Source organism: Hyperoodon ampullatus, assembly GCF_949752795.1.
Source record: "Hyperoodon ampullatus genome assembly, chromosome: 15".
Classification (NCBI taxonomy): domain Eukaryota; kingdom Metazoa; phylum Chordata; class Mammalia; order Artiodactyla; family Ziphiidae; genus Hyperoodon; species Hyperoodon ampullatus.
The window spans coordinates 15,495,633-15,518,143 of NC_136928.1; the positions used below are offsets into that span (position 1 = coordinate 15,495,633).

At 41.7% G+C, this 22,511-nt stretch overlaps 1 protein-coding gene across 1 annotated transcript in view; it reads right to left on the bottom strand.

The window, feature by feature from the left end:
• Positions 1–22,511, bottom strand: part of TMEM131 (transmembrane protein 131) — a gene marked incomplete at its 5' end in the record, with an annotated part of 192,115 nt that overhangs the window by 23,801 nt on the left and 145,803 nt on the right. Inside the window, 9 exons of the mRNA XM_079721265.1 lie at positions 7,757–8,334; positions 8,722–8,880; positions 9,689–9,874; positions 10,928–11,114; positions 12,075–12,217; positions 12,622–12,773; positions 19,470–19,536; positions 19,987–20,096; positions 20,801–20,939. Coding sequence (XP_079577391.1) covers positions 7,757–8,334; positions 8,722–8,880; positions 9,689–9,874; positions 10,928–11,114; positions 12,075–12,217; positions 12,622–12,773; positions 19,470–19,536; positions 19,987–20,096; positions 20,801–20,939 — 1,721 coding nt within the window. The remainder of the gene's footprint in view (positions 1–7,756; positions 8,335–8,721; positions 8,881–9,688; positions 9,875–10,927; positions 11,115–12,074; positions 12,218–12,621; positions 12,774–19,469; positions 19,537–19,986; positions 20,097–20,800; positions 20,940–22,511) is intronic.

Here is a 22,511-nt window from a genome sequence, read left to right on the forward strand (position 1 = left end):
CCCTACTCATTTACTTTTTTGTCTTCACTAAGAAGCGAATAAAGGAATTTGTAATCACTAGTTTGGGGCAAGCTGCTTTGGTTGTCTCTCTCCAACTTTAAATCGTTTCACTTAATGCCCACCCAAAAGAATTACTTCAAGACAATTTCAATTACTAGCAAATGGTTTCTCTGAACGTGTGCAGTGCCCGGCAGCTGTGGACCTAAGCCAGGCAGTGACAGTTACAGCTGACTGAAGGTTCGGAAGAGTCTCTAGAGGATCATCCATTCTGACAGGAATCTGTCTTTCTCCTCATCTTCTGCCTGTTTAAAAGGTCTAAGTGAGGCCAATAAACAGTACAGACCAACATATGATTTATTTGGGTCAGTACTGGTCATGTAAGTTTACTTCTCCCTACTTGTTCTGAAGTGATACCTCAATATGACTATGATAACCTAAAACATACCAAAAGGTCCCTATGAAGGAACTCTTCAGGAGTCCTTTAAGCTAAAGTAAATATTGTTTTCAAAAATCAGTAGCAATTACCGTCTTATTTTGTCAGATTAAGTTCTGTGCTTAGATAGTGAAGATACTGGTTTAGCCCACTAGAAGGTAGAAAAGAATTTTTATTAAGTGAAAAAAATTTACATCTATCCCAGGAAAGGAATTACCTATGAATTTGCGGGCAGACCCATATTCTCTTTTGTTCTAGTTTTCCTTGTATCCTTAGAAGGCTGTACATACCTTTTGAAGCACTAAGCAGAACTAATAAGGTACACGGGACTGAGACAAAAAGGCTGCACAACCAAAAACTTATGCAGCATACAGAGTTCAATTATTTAGGGTTTTCATAAAAGTATTATGTTCGATTAGATTTTGGATTTCTTTATTCTAGAAATAAAATATCATGGATATTCTAGGGCAAACTTAATACAACTCAGTGCTGGGAAAGGATAGCTTCTGTCTTCCCATTTAGGCATTTCTCTCCACTATGTTTAAGGGCAACTCCCAGCTGCCCAAAAACCCACTAGATGGACATTACATGAAATTCCTAAAAATCTTATATGTTCTGGTATAATGTTGTAAGTCATATTTCTAGTTATTACTTTAAAATGTATATCTCAGAAATAACTAAATTTCCTTGTCAATTGCATTATTATGAACTTTCATCAAATCTTTAACTGTGGTCATTTTTAAGTCTTTTGTCATTTACAGACAGTTCTGGGTGTACTCTGATGCTTTTGCAAAAATGTTCCTATAAAAGGGTTTCATCTTCAAGGAATTCATGGAAAAGACTCTGACAAGTACAGGTTTCTGGTAACTGACTATACTGCTGAACTGAATGAATAAACATTTTCAGAACTCTAATGGAAAACTGATGAATTCATAAAAGTGCTAACAAAAGATCAAGATGAAAAAAAAATTAATTACATGGGACTGAGTGAACTGATGAGGAAGATTATAATTTTTGTGACTTTCTGTTTGAATACAACAAAAACAAAAAACCTACTAGATGAGCCCAGCCCCAAACCACCCTCCAAAAACATTCATTGGTTACATTCCCCTAGTGAGTGGGGTTGTAATGGCTCAACACGTTATCCCAGTCTCCTGCGGATACTGTTAAATAGAGAATCTGACTCGGCAGTCTGGGTTGGGGCCCAAGATTTGACATTTCTAAAAGCTCTCAAGTTACGTCACTATTGCTGATCCCTGGACTTCAACTCTGGGCAGCAAGGCCTCAAAACACTTACCCAATACCCTCTCTTCCAGGGCGGGGTGGGGAGGGCTCCTCTATGTAGGGGCAGCCACCGTACGTACTCCCTGTCCCGGTGGCAAGCTGACCCCAGAGGGCCTGCTTCCCCAGGGCCGACGCCAGCCCTTCTCTCTGCTCACTCTCGTCCAGCGTCTCTGCCTTTGTTGGGCGAATCAGGTTCCCTTCACTCCAAGTGCTAACTACCTTGGCCTGTGGGGCTGTACACAGTAACAGGGGAGAGAGCAGAAAGCTCATCAGCCAAGCCCCGGGCTCCACCAGTACTCAGCAGCTGCCCTGCTTTGCAGTGAGGAGTGTTTACAGTGGATTCTAGTTTCAGCTCTAAATCCAGTCTGTCTGTTCCCTTGGCGGGCGGCCCAGAGGCAGGAGGGGGGACCCATCAGATCTGCACCCCTAGGACCCTCTACACACACTCTGTCCAGCCTCGACAGTGGAGCCTGCACACCCCCCAGCGTTCACTGAGGAGCCTGGCAGTGACTCATGGACACCTTGGACTCTCAAGCTCCCATCATCCAGGCCCAGGACTGGTGTAGGTCGGGATGACAATCTCTTATCAGTCACTCTGAAATCCCAAAAGTTTTCAAAGCTTTTTCTCCCCAACTCATTTAGAAGCAAAACCTCTTTTGGTGGCACAACTGAACTGAACTGACATGAAGCTGCTTCTACGGTCTCATTAATCTCATGGCACATCATCGTATACCTTTCTGAAAACCTGAATTCCAACACAGGTGGCTCTCGAGTGTTGTATAAAGGACGGTGGACCTCTAGGTCTGCGGCCTCGCTGGTGCTGACGGGCTTTACTTCCGTTACACCCCCATACCTCACTTCCAGGCTGCACCTGAGGGCCTGTTACTGCCCGGAACTGCTTTTACTCCCAAACCCTAAACCCTCACGCCTCCTTTTCACACCTTGGTCTCCTCTCATCCCCTTGCTTCCATCATCCCTGTAACTTCACTTGTCCATTCTCCCTGTCAGTGAGGCTCCTTCTGTGTTAAGGTCCTGCTAATTCTGCACAGCGTGGCACGCCCACTGTTCTCCTGCCAACGCCCCACGACGTTCTCAGCCCCGGTCTCTCTGCTGTCCCTGCCCTGCAGGGTGCCAACCCCTCCGTGTTCACTCTTCACCCGTGGGCTGCACAGTCAATGGAGAAGAGCAGCACAAGCGTGAGGGAGGCCACAGTGACCCTCAGCTGGGTCCCCGATGTTGCCCGAGGGACTGCTCTGCAAATCCAATTCCCATGTCCTATGGACTCCCAGCCTACAGAAATCTCAGCTGTTTGAGGTCTGATTATTCCAGACTTCCTCTACCTTCTGTTTGCACCCTACCGCTTCCCCTTCGGCCTCAGAAGCTACCAATCCCTCTGCGTCCACACGCCTGTGGAACACGTGCCCTTGCATACTCTGCGGAGCTGGGTCCCACCCACCCACCCACCTCCCTGGGCACTGGGCCGCACCAATTACCGACTCAAATGCGGCTCCTCCTTGTGGAGGACATGGTATCGTGCAGCTGTGAGCGGAGGGTTCGGGTGGGGCCTGGGCTTGGCTCCTGTGTCTGCCTGACGTGACCCTGCTTAGACTGGGCTTCCCCCCTGCAAACAGGGTCAGCACAATGCCCATCACCAGGTGCCCGAGGCACTTGCGGTCGTGTCTGGAACGCCAGGAAGCGCTGACAACACCGCTGATCTCAGCTCTACCCCCCTTTCTGTCCTTGGCCCACAGATGTTTTCAAGCAACATGTTCTCCTATTTTTTTTTCCTTCATTAAAAATACTACTGGGCTTCCCTGGTGGCGCAGTGGTTGAGAGTCTGCCTGCCAATGCAGGGGACACGGGTTCGAGCCCTGGTCTGGGAAGATCCCACATGCCGTGGAGCAACTAGGCCCGTACTGAGCCTGAGCTCTAGAGCCCGTGAGCCACAACTACTAAGCCTGCGCATCTGGAGCTTGTGCTCTGCAACAAGAGAGGCCACGATAGTGAGAGGCCCGCGCACCGCGATGAAGAGTGGCCCCCGCTCGCCACAACTGGAGAAAGCCCTCGCACAGAAACAAAGACCCAACACAGCCATAAATAAATAAATAATAAATAAATAAATAAAAATTAAAAAAAAATACTACTGCAAGATATACGCATCCTTTTTTTTTTTTGGTTAAAAATCAAAGAACATGGAAACTACAGATTAAAGCGTAACCTCCACCCCTCACTCACTGGCCCCTCACATGCACACCAAGAAGCGGCCACTGGTAACGGTCTGGTGTGCCAGGTGTGCTCTCCAAGCCACAGTTACCTGGCTTCTAGGCTCACTTCACAGAGACTATTCCTGCCCAGGTCCTCCAGGCTCTGTGGAGCTCGGTTCTACCTCTGCTCTGGCCTTGCTGGGACATGCCAACCGCACCTGCCACCTGCTTCCTGCCACACTGTCTGCTGGCCTTGTCCTCGGGATTCTGTCCTCAGCTCTCTGCTTATCCCATTCCTCACCCTCAAGACCGAGTTCCAAGCAGCCATTCCCGCTGGGATGTGCCACAGCCAACTGCAACCCAGCAGCCTAGTGATGGCAGCGCCATTTCCTGCCCTAAAAATCACAGCAGTGCCTACCCCCTAACATGTAAGTAGAAGCTATTCTCTCCACTTTAAAGGTAACAAACGGAGGCTCAGAGAAGTAATTTTCTCCAAATCACACAGTTAGTAAGTGGCAGAGCCAGGAGTTGATCTGGGTCTGCCTGAAGGTAGAGCCTGGCCTTGTGAGCCCACACCACTCGGCTTCTCCCCACCTGAGATAAAGCTGCCCCTCAGACCGCCAACGGCAGAAACGAGGGTGGCGGCAGATCCCACTGTTTCTGCAGCGAACGCAGACACTGAAAATGGCTGCACCAGGCTCAGTGCGTTCTCAGGTTTTAACCCTCAATCCAGCAATGGCCCCTGTCCAGTCCCCAGGACTCACGTGTCACAGGAGGAGAAGCCACAGAAGTACAGAATCTAATGACTGTCCAGCTGTAGGGGCCCTGCTCAGGCAACCATGAACAGAGGGCATTTCTGGGTCCCATCTCCCGGGAGGAAAAGTGACTGCTGGGATGACTAGAGAAGTGACTGGATGGCCTGCAAACCATCTACCCAGAGAGGGCAAGAGCAGGGAGACCCCGTTCATATGAAGAAGGGTCTTTCTGAACAGTCTCCAAAAGCCAGGCGTCACTGAAGCTCACTACAAGGAAGATTTCTTTGAGCTACGAGGGCAGGGGAGAGAACAGGGTACTTCTGAAAAGAGAGGGTTCATATTTAATGTAAACACGAGACTATTTTAGCAGGGGCGCTGGGGTAAGCTTTAGAGAGATGATAAAGGTTCCACCTGGCTAAGAGCCTATGGTTTTATCATCTATCACTATTTTGCAACCCCAAGATCAACGCCCAACTTTTCAAGTTCTTTTAAAAGACTGAGTTTCGGGCTTCCCTGGTGGCGCGGTGGTTGAGAGTCCGCCTGCCGATGCAGGGGACGCGGGTTCGTGCCCCGGTCGGGGAAGATCCCGCGTGCCGCGGGGCGGCTGGGCCCGTGAGACGTGGCCGCTGGGCCTGCGCGTCCGGAGCCTGTGCTCCGCGATGGGAGAGGCCACAGCAGTGAGAGGCCCGCATACCGCAAAAAAAAAAAAAAAAAAAAGACTGAGTTTCTACATGTATGTTATACTTCAATAAAACCACTTATTGAAGAAGAAGAAGAAAAAAAAAAACTAAGATCTGGCTCTTTCCTTCTTCCCACACAGCAGCAGTGGGAAGGCTACCAAGTGGGGTGGCCGCTCATGTGAAGCTGGTAATCACTGCCTCCTTGTGGGCTCAAGAATCACTAATAACGTGGTACCCACGCTCCATCATTACACAGCTTTTAGTAGGTCGACTCTCGGACCACTGTGAACAATAAAAAACATTTAAAAATTTTAAACTTTATGTTCTAGATGAATGGCCCTGAAAAGAAAAACGGGCCTATGGTGGTGTTAGAGGACTATCTTAGACACAAGCAACAAGGTGCTCACTTTGACTGCCAGAGCCTCTCTTTGTGGTAAGAAAGGATAATATATGTTTATTTTATTCATGCTCTCGATAGGAGAAAAACACATTATGTAGCTTGATCTAATTTATAAAAGGAACTTTAAGCATTCATTTAACATTACTATAAAAATTACCCTAAAATATGTAAGCTCTATTAAAATGAGATAACAACAAAAAAGATTTCTGTGGAAGAAGTTAAATATTATTCAAGACTTTCTACTGTTTTACAAATCCAAATGCAAGTAATTCTAAGAAGACCATATAGAACTAGTCTTCGTATCACTGGAACTAAGAAATTCTCTAAAAGAAAACTCCCGGATTCTGGGGCGTCAGGTTTCTTCTGGCCTCTCAGGGCTGCCAGGTTCCCTATTCCCTGTGCAAACCAAAGGCAAAAACTCCTTGGTACCTCAGTGAGGGAGGGACTTAAATAAGCTTAGAGTAATGTATTAGCATGGCTGCCACAGGAGAGAGAGGAAGATGCAAAAAAGTTCAGGCTGTAAAGGGAATAAACTGAAATATAGCCAGAGGCCATTCACTGTTTTTCACATTTTGATTCTGGAAGTTACAAATCAGCCCGCCTATGTATGTGTGGTGCGTAGACTTCGAAGAAGGGAGCCCCACGTTTTACTCTCGTGGACCTCTCTCTCCTGGAGTGTGGCTGGACCACACTCCTAATGAGAACACTGCAGAAGTGATGGGGGGTCACTTCCAAGAGTAGGTCACAGAAGACCATGACTTCTGTCCTGCCAGCCTGCTCTCTCTCTTGCCTTCCTACCTGCTTGCTCTGGTAAAGCCAACAACAGCGTTGAGCTGCTCTATGCAGAGGTGGCTGGCCACGGTCAGGAAGGAACCCAGACCCTCAGTCCACCAGGCCGTGAAGAACTGGATCCTGCCATCAACCACCTGAGTGAACTTGGAAGCAGATCCACCTTCAGCTGAACCTTACAAAGGCTTCAGCCCTGGCCAACACCCTGACTGCCGTCTTGTGAGATCCAGAGAAGCTGGCTAAGCTGCACCCAGATGCCTGACCCCCAGAAGCTGTGAGATAGTAAATGGTGGGGTTTTAAGCCACTAGGTTTTGGGGTAACTGTTACTGAGAAATGGAAAACTAATACAGCATGAAGAGCTCTAAAGCAGGGGTCAGCAAACTTTTTCTGGAAAGGGCTAGACAGTAAATATTTTCTGGTTTGTGGACCTTACAGCCTCTGTTGCAGCTGCTCAGCTCTGCTACTGCTGCAGCACAAAAGCAGCCATGGACCGTGTGTGAACGAGTGAGCACGGCTGGGTCCTGATAAAACTTTATTTACAAAAACAGGTGATGACTTGGCCCACGGGTTGTAGTTTGCCAACCCCTGCTCTAAAGCACAGGTTGTGCAGAAGTCCTATTTTTTTTTTTTTTTTTTTTTCGGTACGCGGGCCTCTCACTGTTGTGGCCTCTCCTGTTGCGGAGCACAGGCTCCGGACGCACAGGCTCAGCGGCCATGGCTCACAGGCCCAGCCGCTCCGCGGCATGTGGGATCCTCCCAGACCGGGGCACGAACCCATGTCCCCTGCATCGGCAGGCGGACTCTCAACCACTGCGCCACCAGGGAAGCCCAGAAGTCCTATTTTTGAGTTAAAAGGCAGATGGTCTCCGTTCTCTTAAAATTATTTTAACAATTAAAAAAAAAAAAAGCTCAACCTGCCACAGTAACACAGTAATCACACACAGCTGAAAAGGAAAACAGTAGATGTCCAATAAATTCCTGAATTTGGCAAGTAATCTAAGAAATACAAATATCTTTCACGACAAATGGATACCTCTATTTGCATCTTGATATGGAAAAGCTCAAGTCCAAGAGCAGAGATGAACTTGAGCCAGAAGAACACCTACTAAATTAGCTGCTCATCACAACTACGATCACAGTAGCCCCTTAAACACGTGCTGGCTCTCCCCTCACGTGTCACGCTTTCCTGGCCGTGAGAACCCATGATTACCTTTGCTTTTCGACAGTGGTGAAGGCGGCTGCTCTGCAAACACTTCCAGGGGTGGGGAGTCGTGGTGGTCGAAGTCTTTGTCCATGGCTTCGATGAGACTGGTGATGTCCGAGTCCTCTGAGCTGTGCCGTGTGCTGCTGGGGTGCTCTGGGTGGGAAGGGTGCGCGAGGGGTGCGGGGGACAGTCTCTCGGGCTGTGGCTCCTGGTGTTGAGGCACTGGCGGTGGTGGTGGCGAGTGCTGCTCCAGCGGGCTGTGGGCGTGGTGCTGGCTGCCGTGCTGGCTCTGTTTTGCCCCCTTGGACTTCCTGCCCGCTGTGTGACCCTGGGCCACGGCATGTGAATCTAAGGCCAGGGCGCTGGCTTTGCTCGCCGACTGGGCGTTAGTCCTGCTAGAGGTACTTGCGCTGCTTTTGGCTCTGACGTTTTCCACGTCAGCTGAGTTTCTGTTGCCGTGGCTGCTGTGTGGGTGGACTGGTGGGCCACACTGCTTATGACTCCCTGCGCTGGGTCGGGACGCCGAACCGCCTGGTCCACAGAAGCCCCTACTGTGACTGGGGTCACAGCTGAGTGTGTTCAAGCTGAAAAAAGGACCAACTGCAGGTCAGTAATAGCAACCTACAAGATCTAAGATTAAAAACATCACTTCACCAGTAGAGCCACCATAAATATGAACTACCCAAAGGAAAAAACAGCAAGGAATAGGATACTTTCCACAACTGGACTGGGTCTGTTCCAACTGACAGTATAGGAATTGCGGTATTGATACAACTGAGAATATTTTAACCCTTATCAATATAATAAAAACATGGCATTTGCTATGAGTTCTTAGTAACAGAGCACTATACGCAGGGTATTGAAGATTTTTCCCCCTGAGCAAAGATGAAAAGAAGAAACTTATTTTTTCTTTTAATTATATCGGCCAAATCTATATATTTGGAGAATTTATTTCCGGCAGGTGAACATACTTTCCTTCAGATGAAATACCAACGATTCTCCTGAGATCAAATGGTCTTCCCACATCAAAGGGCGGGTTCGAGGCCTCAAAGGATAGTCGCCTTCGAAATGGCTCCCAAATTCCTTGAGCTTCTAAATAGGCTGTTCCAATTACCAAAAGAAACAGTGCACTGCAGGGGTACAGAAGTTGGAGAATCAGGGTTCATTTGTGAGTGCAAGAGTAACAAAACGTGACATTAAAGGCAAGTTTCTTGGTAAAGTACAATATGATATAAAAAACAAAATGCCTGTGACGTGACAAAAAAGCATTATGGATGAAAGTTTGCACACTGACTTTTCTAGAATGCCAACGTACACGGAGGCTCGTAAGGAGGAAATAATTATTTGTATCAGAACTGACACTGGAGGGTAGCTTTTCTTTTACCAAGAAGAAGGAGCTCTTATCTTTTCTTTTAGTTCTAACTCTCTAGGCCAACTCTTTTCCCTTAAAGGATGTGCAGGGTAACTATGTAAGTTAATTCAGAGGCGAGTATATCTCATTCTTAAAAAAACATAAAGAACTATGCTGAAAAAAAGATGAGGATGGTGAGGGTTTAAAAAATATTTCTCATCAGTTTTATGTTGCTTAGGTATGACTCAGGAAGAATAAACTATTATGTTGAGTACATTACAAATGCCCAAATCGAGCAACTACCTGGTAAATTATGCATGTTTTTTTCCTTTAAGAAATTAACCTGTACTTAATTTGTATAACAAATTTCAAAGGTAGAAAAGACTCTGGTTTCTCGTATATGCCACCCAAGAAGGGTTCAGTTCTGACTGCTCCCACTGGTGTACGTAGGCTTGACGAGAGAGGTCTGCCTGCTTTGTTCGCTGGTGAATCCCCGGCACTCAGAACAGTGACTGGCACGTAGTGGGCCCATGATAAACAGTGTCAAGTGATGCCTAAATACTAATCTCGAAAGAAGACACAAGTACCTCATTATTCCTGAGATGATGATGTACAGAGCCAGCTCCCAGTTGGGTCTGGGCAGGGCTTCTGCACAGGTTGCTAACATATGGTAAGGAAGGGATGCATTCAATACAAATACGAATTCAGAGCCACTGGTTGTTATAAACTTCAGTTCACGAATGACTCTAGAAGCTGTGAAATCAGGAGTAAACCTAAAACGGAATGATGGCAGTGAGACTAAAGTTTTTAAAAATATACGGCGAACAGTTTAAAGATAATGCCTTTGAGACCGAACACAGAATTTTAGAGCTTGATACTTTTATTCAACTTTCTCATTTTAGGATGGACAAAGTATTGCCCTATGGGGTGAATAACCAAAACAACTATATTCTGTGGATAACTGGAGAAGTTACATAAAAAGAGAACAACAATCAGCTTCCCATGATTATTAACTAGGAAAGTAGTCTCTGAGCTTCCTTCCCTTCCCTCCTCCTTCCTCCTTTAGTTAATCCACACTCTTCTCCTACGATGCATTCCCACTGCCTGTGTGTGTGTGTGTGTGTAGAGAACCACCCTAGCCCTACTGATGTGCATCTCCTGCAGCACCGCTTTCTGCCCTAATTATATTATTTTTATTTTGTTAACTGTACGCTCTGCAAGCACACGATCTGCACGTTGAGGAAAGGTGTCTTATCCCTCACTGTACCTTTAGGTGCCAAGTGTTATGGCTTACATGGAGTAATGCAGTTACTTATAAAGTAAGTGTCCACTGAAGGTCATGAAATTATCACTCCACTAAGGGGACAGAAGTTACATTTTATTATATAAACTTTATAAAATAACAAGTTATCAATTGTTAAAATATGCTGCAACTATTGTCGAAGTAGGCATTAAAACTGTCTTCTGACCAAAATATCACACATTTGTATACACTGCACAACATAGAAAAACTGCATGTGTGTAACACAGGTGTCTGCTCTGCTGCTGAGACTGAATTCATAGTCAGTTTCCTACACAATCTTGAAAATAATTTTGAAACTGGTTTCTAAGACTATCCGATCCACTTTGGAGTTCCACAATTTTGAAAACAAAGATATGAAGAAATAACCAAAGATTAAGTGAAGAAAAAAATCAAATGAATATATTTGTGGATAAAGACCTTTTTCTGTGAGTATGAAAACAATTTCAGTATAAAGTTTGAACAACTCCAGTATAAAAAGTTAATGAGAAGTTAGTGAGTCGTTATCTTATGAGAAAATACTTACAAAATGATTATGTCTTTAGAGGCATTGGCACTTAGTGCAAATTCTTGACAATTGACAACTTTAAAGCCATATCCCTCGCATGAGTACCCACTGACTTCAATGGTTTCTATGTGAATTTGAAGTTGTCCTGTATTCTCTACTTTAAATGTTCTTTTCAATGTGAAATTTGGTTCTCTTAGTTTCAAACCTAAAGGAAAAAAATGAGGAGTGAGTATGAATCTTGCTGTCCTGTGCTCCAGGTCCAAGTAATGATAATACCTTCTTCATGAATGTATCCCAGAGATTATGAACGAGCCCCTCAGGGCAAAGAGATCAGCCATTACCCAGATTTCATCAGGAAGTACTCTACTTTGTTAAGTCATTTTAGATGGCAGAAGTTTAATTTTGCAGTAAGTCCCCTACATACGACCGAGTTTAGTTCCAAGAGTGCGTTCGTGAGTCCAATTTGTTCGTAAGTCCAACAAAGTTAGCCTAGGTACCTAACCAACACAACTGGCTATATAGTACCATACTGTAATAGGTTTATAATACGTTTCACACAAATAATACATAAAAAACAAACAAACACAAGAAATAAAACATTTTTAATCTTACAGTACGGTACCTTGAAAAGTACAGTAGTGCAGTAAACAGCTGGCATACAGGGGCTGGCTGCAGCACTCGCTACATCACTGCTGCTTTTATGGTTGCTTCTGGACATCCTGGGCTTGAAATAAAGGTACTGTACTACTGTACTCTATACAGTACTGTAAAGTACACAAAAGTACAATCACTTGTAGAGGATGCACACACGTGACAATGTGTGCCAGACACGTGAACTAACTTACGGGATTGGACATGCAAACGCATGTTTGCATCTTTGAAAGTCTGCAACTCGAAGGTTCATATGTAGGGGACTTACTGTGCTTTATTTTTCACATTCAGAGTAAACCATCTAAGGCATGCAATGAATACTGACACTTCAAATTTTTTAAGATCCAAACCAAACAACTCTGAAAGCAAGTCAGGGTGTTTTCTTAAAATCTTAAGTATCCATCATTAATATACACATGTGTACATGTAGAAATACCGTTCTTGTTTTTGGAATTATTTACTGTTGACAACAAACGCTGAAATTTGTGCCCTTGGATATGACAGGAATACTCACTGTCTGTACAGTCTTTTAATAATGCTTCTGTGATTTTAAAGCGCAAGGAGCTCCCTGGACCTGGAAGCTTGCCGGCCACCCTCAAGTTCTCAGTTGTTCCTTGTCCTTGGACCATCACAGCATCCATCACAGTCAGGTTATTTCTACGTAAGAACAAGAACCACAGATTTTCCTCCCATTAAATTTGCACAATCTTTTGATCTATAATTTTTACTGTTACTTTATAAACCATGTAAAAATTAATACACTAAATTTAATGGTGAAACATTTACACTTGGAAAATTTTGAAATGTTTACACGAAGAGGAGCAAGAGTTTTTCACTCTGAAGAGTCACACGTGGTACAGGAAGACAGTATTCAGGTCTTTTAGCTAAAAATATAATCACAACGGTATGTTTCATGAGGCGTGGTATGTGTGTGTGTATTTTGGGAAAATGAATACCCTATTTCATAAATAAATTAATGCAAATATTAATATTGAAACGAATCAAGAAAAGGCTCTATGCAAGTACTAAAAGTCAATCCACACTTAAATCACAGAACATACCTGATTATGATTAGGGAAGAAACAGTTCTATTGTGAATTGGAGTAAACTTTACTTTGACAGATTTCTTTTCTCCAGGTTTTAAAATTAGGTTTAAAATTAAATGTCGGGAGAGGCCCTCTGTAAATCCTGTTGAACTCTGCAGTGGATGAGCCTTGAATCATTGGGTAAACAAACAGGAGTCATTAGTATATTCTCTGGAAAAATTTTTTTCCCTTTACCCCATCCACAGCCCAGTATTAGTTTCTCGAATTGATCAACTATATAAACAATTTTATCCCTGATGATTTAGAGGCTGGATGGCTGGCAAGCAGAGCTGGGCAACTAATGATGACACTTTATAGTCTGCATTAAGTCCCAGAAAGGGCTTTGTTCCCCAGGTCACCGAAGTCTTCATGTTTGTACTAAGCACTTGTTTTTGTGTACAGATCCTTTTATTTTTAACTTTAAAAGTTTTGAAACATGACACAAAAACAGAAAAGGACACAAACCTAAGAGATGAGTAGCTCAGTGTTTTAGCACAAAGCAAACAGCTGTGTACTGAACATCCAGCACCCCGAAGTCCCACCAGTGCTGTCCCCACTTTCAGTCGCTGTTTCTCTGCCCCTCCCCTCAGACAGATATCAGCTGGAGCATCCTAAGGTTGCATCATTTTATTTGTAAAAGTATTTCCAATTCATATCAATCTATCTTTGAATTTTATTTTGAAAGCTAAGCCCAAATAATTACTATTTCATAAACACTTGATGATTTAAAGTTCAAGTAATAGCTTAGTTCAATAATCAAAATATGACTTCCCAACAGTTATAGATAAAATTAAAAAACATTTATTATTTTTAAAAAAAATCATAGTTCACATATAAAGCTACACTGTTCTGATTTCAAGTAACATTAATCTTAAACTTTTGGGGGGGAAGGGTTGGTAATACTTGGGTATAAATGTCCATGGCTCTACATGGCTCTGCTAACTTGTGAAAGGAGAGTGCATTTTGTATGATTTTTCTACTATATACAGATCTATCTACTTCAACAGCATGATTCTACAAACATAACTTCATAGTCAACAGACTTTGTGAAGCACACTACTTTTTAATTCTCACTTCTGAGGCAAATATTTTTTCCTACATCAAAAATTCTTCTCTGTCCATGTCTACTAACTAGGACAACAATGTTTCGACTGCTCCAAAATGGTTGGTAAATAGGTTCCCTTTTAAGTGAACTATTCTGAGTAATTGATGAACACATTATACATTATACATATTTTCACAAAACAACTAATTTAAACTCCGATGACTTGGAAAATACTTTAGGATGTTGTAATGCCTCTGGAATATCACTAAGGCCCTCAATAATTCTCAATAATTGTTGTAGTGGTGGTTCTTAAAAAGGGATTCATGGACCCCTGGGGATCTCAGAGGTCTTTTCAGGTGTCAAAACTATTTTCAGAACACCGACAGACGTTCTTTGCCTTTTTCAGTGTTGACCTTTGCAGTGCTGGTCAGCAAAAGCAATGGTGGGTAAAACTGCTGACCCTTTAACTAGAAGCAAGGCAGTGGCATCAAACTTCCCTAGTAGCCACTGTCTTCCTCACTGCCATGCACTTGCAGTTAAAAAAAAAAAAACCCAAAAAACTGTTACTGATTAAACAGTAATAAATATTAATTTTATTAAATCTCAACCCTTGAGCACATGCCTTTTTTTTTGTTTTCGGATCACTGTGTTTTCATTGTCATTTGTCTCTAGGTATTTTTTGATTTCCTCTTTGATTTCTTCAGTGATCTCTTGGTTATTTAGTAACATATTGTTTAGCCTCCATGTGTTTGTGTTTTTTACATTTTTTTTCCTGTAATTTATTTCTAATCTCATAGCGTCGTGGTCAGAAAAGATGCTTGATATGATTTCAGTTTTCTTAAATTTACTGAGGCTTGATTTGTGACAAGATGTGATCTATCCTGGAGAATGTTCTGTGTGCACTTGAGAATAAAGTGTAATCTGCTGTTTTTGGATGGAATGTCCTATAAATATCCATTAAATCTATCTGGTCTGTTGTGTCATTTAAAGCTGCTGTTTCCTTATTTATTTTCATTTTGGATCATCTGTCCATTGGTGTAAGTGAGGTGTTAAAGTCCCCCACTATTTTTGTGTTACTGTCGATTTCCTCTTTTATAGCTATTAGCAGTTGCCTTATGTATTGAGGTGCTCCTATGTTGGGTGCATATATATTTATAATTGTTATATCTTTTTCTTGGATTGCTTCCTTGATCATTATGTAGTGTCCTTCCTTGTCTCTTGTAACCTTCTTTATTTTAAAGTCTATTTTATCTGATATGAGTACTGCTACTCCAGCTTTCTTTTGATTTCCGTTTGCATGGAATATCTTTTTCCATCCCCTCACTTTCGGTCTGTACGTGTCCCTAGGTCTGAAGTGGGTCTCCTGTAGATAGCATATATATGGGTCTTGTTTTTGTATTAATTCAGTGAGCATGTGTCTTTTGGTTAGAGCATTTAATCCATTCACATTTAAGGTGATTATCAATATGTATGTTCCTATTACCATTTTCTTAATTGTCTTGGGTTTGTTTTTGTAGGTCCTTTTCTTCTCTTGTGTTTCCCACTTAGAGAAGTTCCTTTAGCCTTTGTTGTAGAGCTGGTTTGGTGGTGCTGAATTCTCTTAGCTTTTGCTTGTCTGTAAAGCTTTTGATTTCTCCGTCGAATCTGAATGAGATCCCTGCTGGGTAGAGCAATCTTGGTTGTAGGTTCCTCCCTTTCATCACTTTAAGTATATCATGCCACTCCCTTCTGGCTTGTAGAGTTTCTGCTGAGAAATCAGCTGTTAACCTTATGGGAGTTCCCTTGTATGTTATTTGTCATTTTTCCCTTGTTGCTTTTAATAATTTTTCTTTGTCTTTAATTTTTGTCAATTTAATTACTTTGTGTCTCGGCATGTGTCTCCTTGGGTTTATCCTGCCTGGGACTCTCTGCACTTCCTGGACTTGGGTGGTTATTTCCTTTCCCATGTTAGGGATGTTTTCAACTATAATCTCTTCAAATATTTTCTCAGGTCCTTTCTCTCTTCTCCTTCTGGGACGCCTATAATGTGAATGTTGGTGCGTTTAATTGTCCCAGAGGTCTCTCAGGCTGTCTTCATTTCTTTTCATTCTTTTTTCTTTATTCTGTCCTGCGGCAGTGAAATCCACCATTCTATCTTCGAGGTCACTTATCCATTCTTCTGCCTCAGTTATTCTGCTACTGATTCCTTCTAGTGTATTTTTCATTTCACTTATTATTGTTCATCTCTGTTTGTTTGTTCTTTAATTCTTCTAGGTGTTTGTTCTTTAATTCTTCTGGGTCTTTGTTAAACATTTCTTGCATCTTCTCAATCTTTGCCTCCATTCTTTTTCCAAGGTCCTGGATCATCTTCACTACCATTATTCTGAATTCTTTTTCTGGAAGGTTGCCTATCTCTACTTCATTTAGTTGTTTTTCTGGGGTTTTATCTTGTTCCTTCATCTGGTACATAGTCCTCTGCCTTTTCATTTTGCCTGTCTTTCTGTGAATGTGGTTTTCATTCCACAGGCTGCAGAACTGTAGTTCTTCTTGTTTCTGCTGTCTGCTCTCTGGAGGGTGAGGCTATTTACTGAGCACGTGCCTTTTCAATACCATGTGATAAAATGGAGTACGCACGCAGCAGCCCTTGCAGCATGCTGGACCATGCTGTCTGGAAGAGCTGTCGTTTCAGATGCCAACTGAACTAGTTCCTGCCTCCACAACACCATTTATATTTGAAAAGACGATTGACAGTGAATATATGGTTATTCAGACTGGAGTAGTTAGTAGACATTTTTATGAAAATGAAGTGCATCTGTTCCTTTAAGGGAAACAACTGAAGCATTCGTTGCCAATGGTAAAATTTGGGTGTTTGAGCAAAATTTAGAGTTTTGGTCCTGTGAGCTTTAGAGCCAATAGTTAAAGAACTCCCCGATGAGATTAATGGTTATAAGAATGAATATGATTTTCTGGATACCGCAGAGTGAATTGTGTCAACATTTGGAAGCTCTTCATATCTTAGTGAACCAATATTTTCCAAATGACTGATGCATGGTGTTATGATAACTAAAAAGGCAATTAAGACTCTCCTTTTTGCGACTACATGAATGTGTCAGGTCACGTCAGATATTTATCATATACTTCATCAAAAACAATGTATCATAAGAGACCAAATGCAGAAGCAGACAGGAGAATCTATCTGTATATTAAGTCAGAGAGCCACTGAAGAGCTCTGTAAAAATGTAAAACAATCTACTCTTCTTGCAAAATGGTTCTTAAAAAAATATATATCTATTTTTTCATTTTTATATTATCTATGTCAAATAGAATGGGCTTATTATTTTATTATTATTTTAAATGAATTAAATTAATATTTTAATGATCTCTCAGTTTTAATTTCTAATATGGTAAATATTGATAGATGCAAACCACATAAACAAAGAACCTCTTTGGAGTCCTTAATAATTTTTAAAAATTGAGATAAAGTAGAAATCCTTAATTGTTTTTCAGACTGTAAAGGAATCCTGAGACCAAATATTCTGAGATCCACAGTTTTATAGCACTGTAGAGAACTGTGATGGTATTTATCTTAAGCTCACCCTAAGACCTCCTCCAGCATTTCTTATTTAGAATAAATTCCTGAGGTCTAGAGTATTCTTATTCATCTTCCTATCTCTCACAGTACCTACATCTTGTAGGTACCACTAAAGATTTGGTAAGATAAAAAAAGGTAAATACTAGGTCATTTACTTCTTATGAGTATTTCCTCTCTTATAAAAGCAGAGTGAAAGGAATTTCTGGTCACTGAGCTTTCTAGATATTTGCAGTCTAGATGGCCTTGAACTTATTATGTTGGCACTTTATGGATGGAAAAAGCAAAGCAAAAAAGATTCCAAGAGAAGGGCATGGACTAGAATATGAGACTGTCTAAATTTCAGTCTAGTATTCTACCTATTACTCAGCAGAAAATAAAAACACAACATTGAAAATTACTTTCTCTTTTTAAAAAAATTACTTTCTTATATAAGATTTACTTAAAAATAGACATAAAAACAATTCCATAAAGGTTTGGCTAACTTATGCCTTATACATTAAAACACAAAGCTATGGGAAAGGACACAAATCCTTCAAGAAGTACAAAACATCTAGTTGGACAGGTTAATCAGTGACTCCTAACAGTAATGACCATGTGTCACGGAAGTATGGGCAAGGGTTCTGGACTCTGAGAGAACTAGATTTGAATTTGGCCCTGCCAGTTATCACAGGTAGGAACTTGGGCAAGTTACTTCCTCTCTCTGAGCTTTGTTTTTCCACCACCAGCAGAACAAGGGAAATACTTATTCTTAGGGTGGTTAGTAATAGTTCAGCCTAGCCACTGTAATGATTACATGAAATTATAAATGTGAATGCACCTGGCATAATGCTGATACATAGTAGGTGCTCATGAAATACTGAAAACCTTCGTATTGCCCTTCTTTCCCACCTGGTGAGCCACAGATTGACTCATCCAGTCAACATTCATTGAGGGCTTCCTATGTCCCAAGCAACCCATCTAAGGGCTTCCATGTTGGTCTGTTTAACCTGTTCAAAAACTTTGTAATATACAAATTATTAACTTCACTTACAAGTGAAGAAGTTGAAGTTTGGAAAGGTTTATTTACTTGGTCGAGGTGACCAAGTTAGTAGGTACAAAGCCATGGTTATTCTAGGAGCCAACCCCCCTTATTCCAAATGGGAAGCAGCAAAGCCACAGCATGGCAGGAAGGCATCCCGTGGCTACTTGACAGACTGGGACCGTGCTCAGCAAAAGGAGAGAAAGGAGGTGGTCGTTTACTGTTTTCAAAGTAATTCAGATGATGGAGGATTAACTAGATTCCTACTCTCATTCACTCAACACCATTTGTATTATAAATGTGGGAAGGAAACCATATAAGTAGAAGACAAGCCCTCAAGGAGCTTATACCCAGAACTGGGAAACAAGGTACCTACCATATGTCAAGAAGAAAACAAAAAACACCGTTAACATGCTTGCAAACGAAGATTCAGGGAGAGCCAGAGAGCCGAATCAGTGCACGCTCCACAGCCATCAGGGCTGGTGTGAACAGGCTGTTTAAGGCTGGATGAGAGTGGCTGGGAAGGGCATCGAGGCCAAGAGCCTTGGGCCAGTTTGCAGGTGGCTTTAGTTCCAAGTGCTAATTTCCTGACTGACACAGATCCTACACATTAAGTTCTTATATAATCATGAGTGGTTAGTGGCTGCTCAGCCTGGCCCGTATGAGAGAGAATATTTGGTCCTAGAACAAACCGGTTTGTGTATACATTTATTAGTTTAAAAATACTTGTTGAGTTATAACTATGCTCACTACTGCGCTAAGTATGAACACAGCTAGCCGTGGGTCTGGCCTTCGTGGAGCTTACAATTTTATTAGAAAGTATCCAAAATAAAAATTTAAATGGCCAAGCTCAATATTTTGAGGCTAAATAAAAAAAAAAAACATTATCTATCAGTATATACCTTATCTACATAATCTCAGAGGTTCTGGCAACCATTATTATGAACCTTCATGAGCTTAATGTTTAATGCCCACAAACAGGACCTTCTATCCAGGGTGCCTCATGGCAATCTAAATCCCACCCATTCTTCTGGGGCTTTTTGCCTCTAAAATAATTACTAGACCGTTCTGACTTCTTCAGTAACTGGCCCTTCAACCAATTTAAGGATGGTCAATATTTTTCTTTCACATTTGCATTGATCATATCGTAGAATCACTTCTTTGGAATAGTATGAAGTTTGAATACTTACACTGTTTCTGAAGACTTGGAATTCTAGTGTTCTTAAATCTATCTTTGCCACCTTACTTAAGTTAAACCTGAAATAAAAAAACATACACATATTTCTTTGTAAACAGCATCATAATTAAAGGGGTTATAAATACTAAGGTTGTGCTTATCTTTTGGCAGATTTTGAGATCAATGTTATCAGATTAACAGCCTTCAAAAAATAGCTACAACTTACAGTTAATATTTTGTTCACTTTTTAAAACTAAAATATTTGAAAGGCTCCACCACTTGCTTCCTCTTTATAAGATTTTAGGAAGTAGTTCTATATTATTTTTTTCTTGTCTTAAACTGGGAGCTTTTCTAGATGCTTAATATAATATCCATCTCTCTCCCCAGAACCTTCTCTCAACTTCAATTACAGATGCAGAATTTCTCTAAGCCCAATCTATTACTGTATGAGCTGAAATAGTTTTAAATGTGTAAAATAATAATTCATTGCTAATATGAAAACATTCTGATAATCTACCAGCAATGCCTACCTTGATATTAACTTATCTACAAAGACGGAAGGGTTGGAATATAAGGCCAGAGGAATAAACTGAATGTAGACAGGAGCATCTGCAGGATTTTCTAACGTAATCTCTTCTTCCTTAAACAAAGTAAAGACACAGTAAGTGAAAGATTGCCACCGTTAAAAGAGCCAGGACATGCAGGCAACCTAAGTGTCCACTGACAGATGAATGGATAAGGAAGATGTGGCACATATATACAATGGAATATTACTCAGCCATAAAAAGAAACAAAATTGAGTTATTTGTAGTGAGGTGGATGGACCTAGAGTCTGTCATACAGAGTGAAGTAAGTCAGAAAGAGAAAAACAAATACCGTATGCTAACACATATATATGGAATCTAAAAAAAAAAAAAATGGTTCTGATGAACCTACGGGCAGGACAGGAATAAAGACGCAGATGTAGAGAATGGATTTGAGGACACAGGGAGGGGGAAGGGTAAGCTGGGACGAAGTGAGAAAGTGGCACTGACATATATACACTACTAAATGTAAAATAGATAGCTAGTAGGAAGCAGCCACATAGCACAGGGAGGTCAGCTCGGTGCTTTGTGAACACCTAGAGGGGTGGGATAGGGAGGGTGGGAGGGAGACGCAAGAGGGAGGGTATATGGGGATACATGTATACGTATAGCTGATTCACTTTGTTATACAGCAGAAACTAACACAACATTGGAAAGTAATTATACTCCAATAAAGATGTTAAAAAAAAAAAAAAAAAGAGCAGATACTTCATAACCCTATTACAGATTTCCCAGAACTGATGTCACTCTGAATACTTACTGAAGAGCAGTTTGTATTAGTAAGGGGAAACCTCATGTGACGGGGTGAGCTGAGGACGGACGGCCAGGAGAGCTCGGCAGTGATTTTTGACAGTATGTTTTTTTGAAGGTCTGTGTTTACTTCAAATATAGCGCTCAATCTAGAAAAACAATTTGTAAGTCACTGTAACAAAATGAAATATTTGAGTTTTCTGAATACAGGAAATTCTATTAGGCTTGTGTACTTGAGAAATTTTATTTGCTCTAATATTTAACTATGCTTTTCATAGAGACATGTATGAAGATGTCTCTATTTTGGCACAAAGAGCTGCCAAAGTATCACTGGTCACCTGTACAGTATTGTTTTCGTACTGAATACAAAAGGGAAAAGGCAGGGATATTCAGATAACATGATGTTATGGGGATCCTAAAGGATCTTGCATGTTTAGTGGAAAGATCCAGACACCAACAGCAGGCAAATATTTTCAGTAGAACTAATAAGAAGGCAGTGCACTGCTTGGCATATGGCTTTTTCCCCACTTGAGATAAAAAAACAAAACAAAATCCTGATACACAATGAAGACATCAGTTACCCCTTCAGGTAACACATATGAGGATTCTGTCCAGATATATATAGTTAAGAGCAATTTTCAGGGCCTCATTTGACTATTTCCCTACTTATGAGTATTTATAAGCCAGCTGTCAAGAACTCAGAGCACATTCCCTAAGGAAACAATATTATAAATGGGGCTAAAGTGCCTGGGCACAAACACTGAAGCCTGTTTTATCCTATAAGACTACTGAATTATGACACCCTAATATTGGTGAGAATACCGGTTTTGTATGACGAGTAACGAATTCTCTGTAACATGCACGCTGAGAAAGTAAGACAAAGGCAGGGGCAGGGAAAATGCCACATTCACTGTGCAACTGGGACACAGTGGCAAAGGGCAGGCAGGGAGCCTGGGTCTTTAGGAGTGAAACACTAGGCTCACAGAGAGGAGAGCAGGGGTTTCAGGGGGCGGGGCGTGAAGAGGTTCCTTGGAAGATGAACCTAGGGCAGCAGTGCAAGTTATTTATTCATAATTAGATGCTAAACTGTGGAGGCGACCTGTACCTTACGGTGTCCGCTACGGAACTGTAGAGGACCAAGGAGTGTCTGAATTAGTGTTCTCTTAGTGAGTTCATTAGAAGTAGTCTCTACTAATTTAAACCATTTTAAAGTTAAAATTTAACTCTCTTTTGCCTTAAGAGAACTTTTCACAGCAGATAGTTCAAATAGAAACCTGCAGATTTAATCATTCATGGCTTGAAAATCTTACAGTACTATAAATTGGAAGATCTTGATGATACTGACAAATACATTTCAAATCAGCCAGTGGAGAAGAACAGTTTTCATCAGTTTGCTAGTCAAATTCTCTTCTGAAGTACACAGAAAGATCAAATTTCTATACTGCCACATAAGTGTCTTTGCTTTTGAATCCAGATGCGGTACTGATTTGTCGCTGGGACATTTTCTACCTGCCACAGACATAAGGTGGCGCCCAAGTGAACGGGCCATGCACCCCTAACAGCTCAGCTCTGGAAAGGGAGGAAGCAGTTCTTTTCAGGAGGAGCAGAGACACTCCTCCTCCTGTGAGGTTAAACCTACAAAGTGTTTTCCTAGCCTTTAACAGAGGTCAGTGGTAGGTAGAAACTTTCTTTCTTATGCAAATGGATGTGTCTAAGGTAAA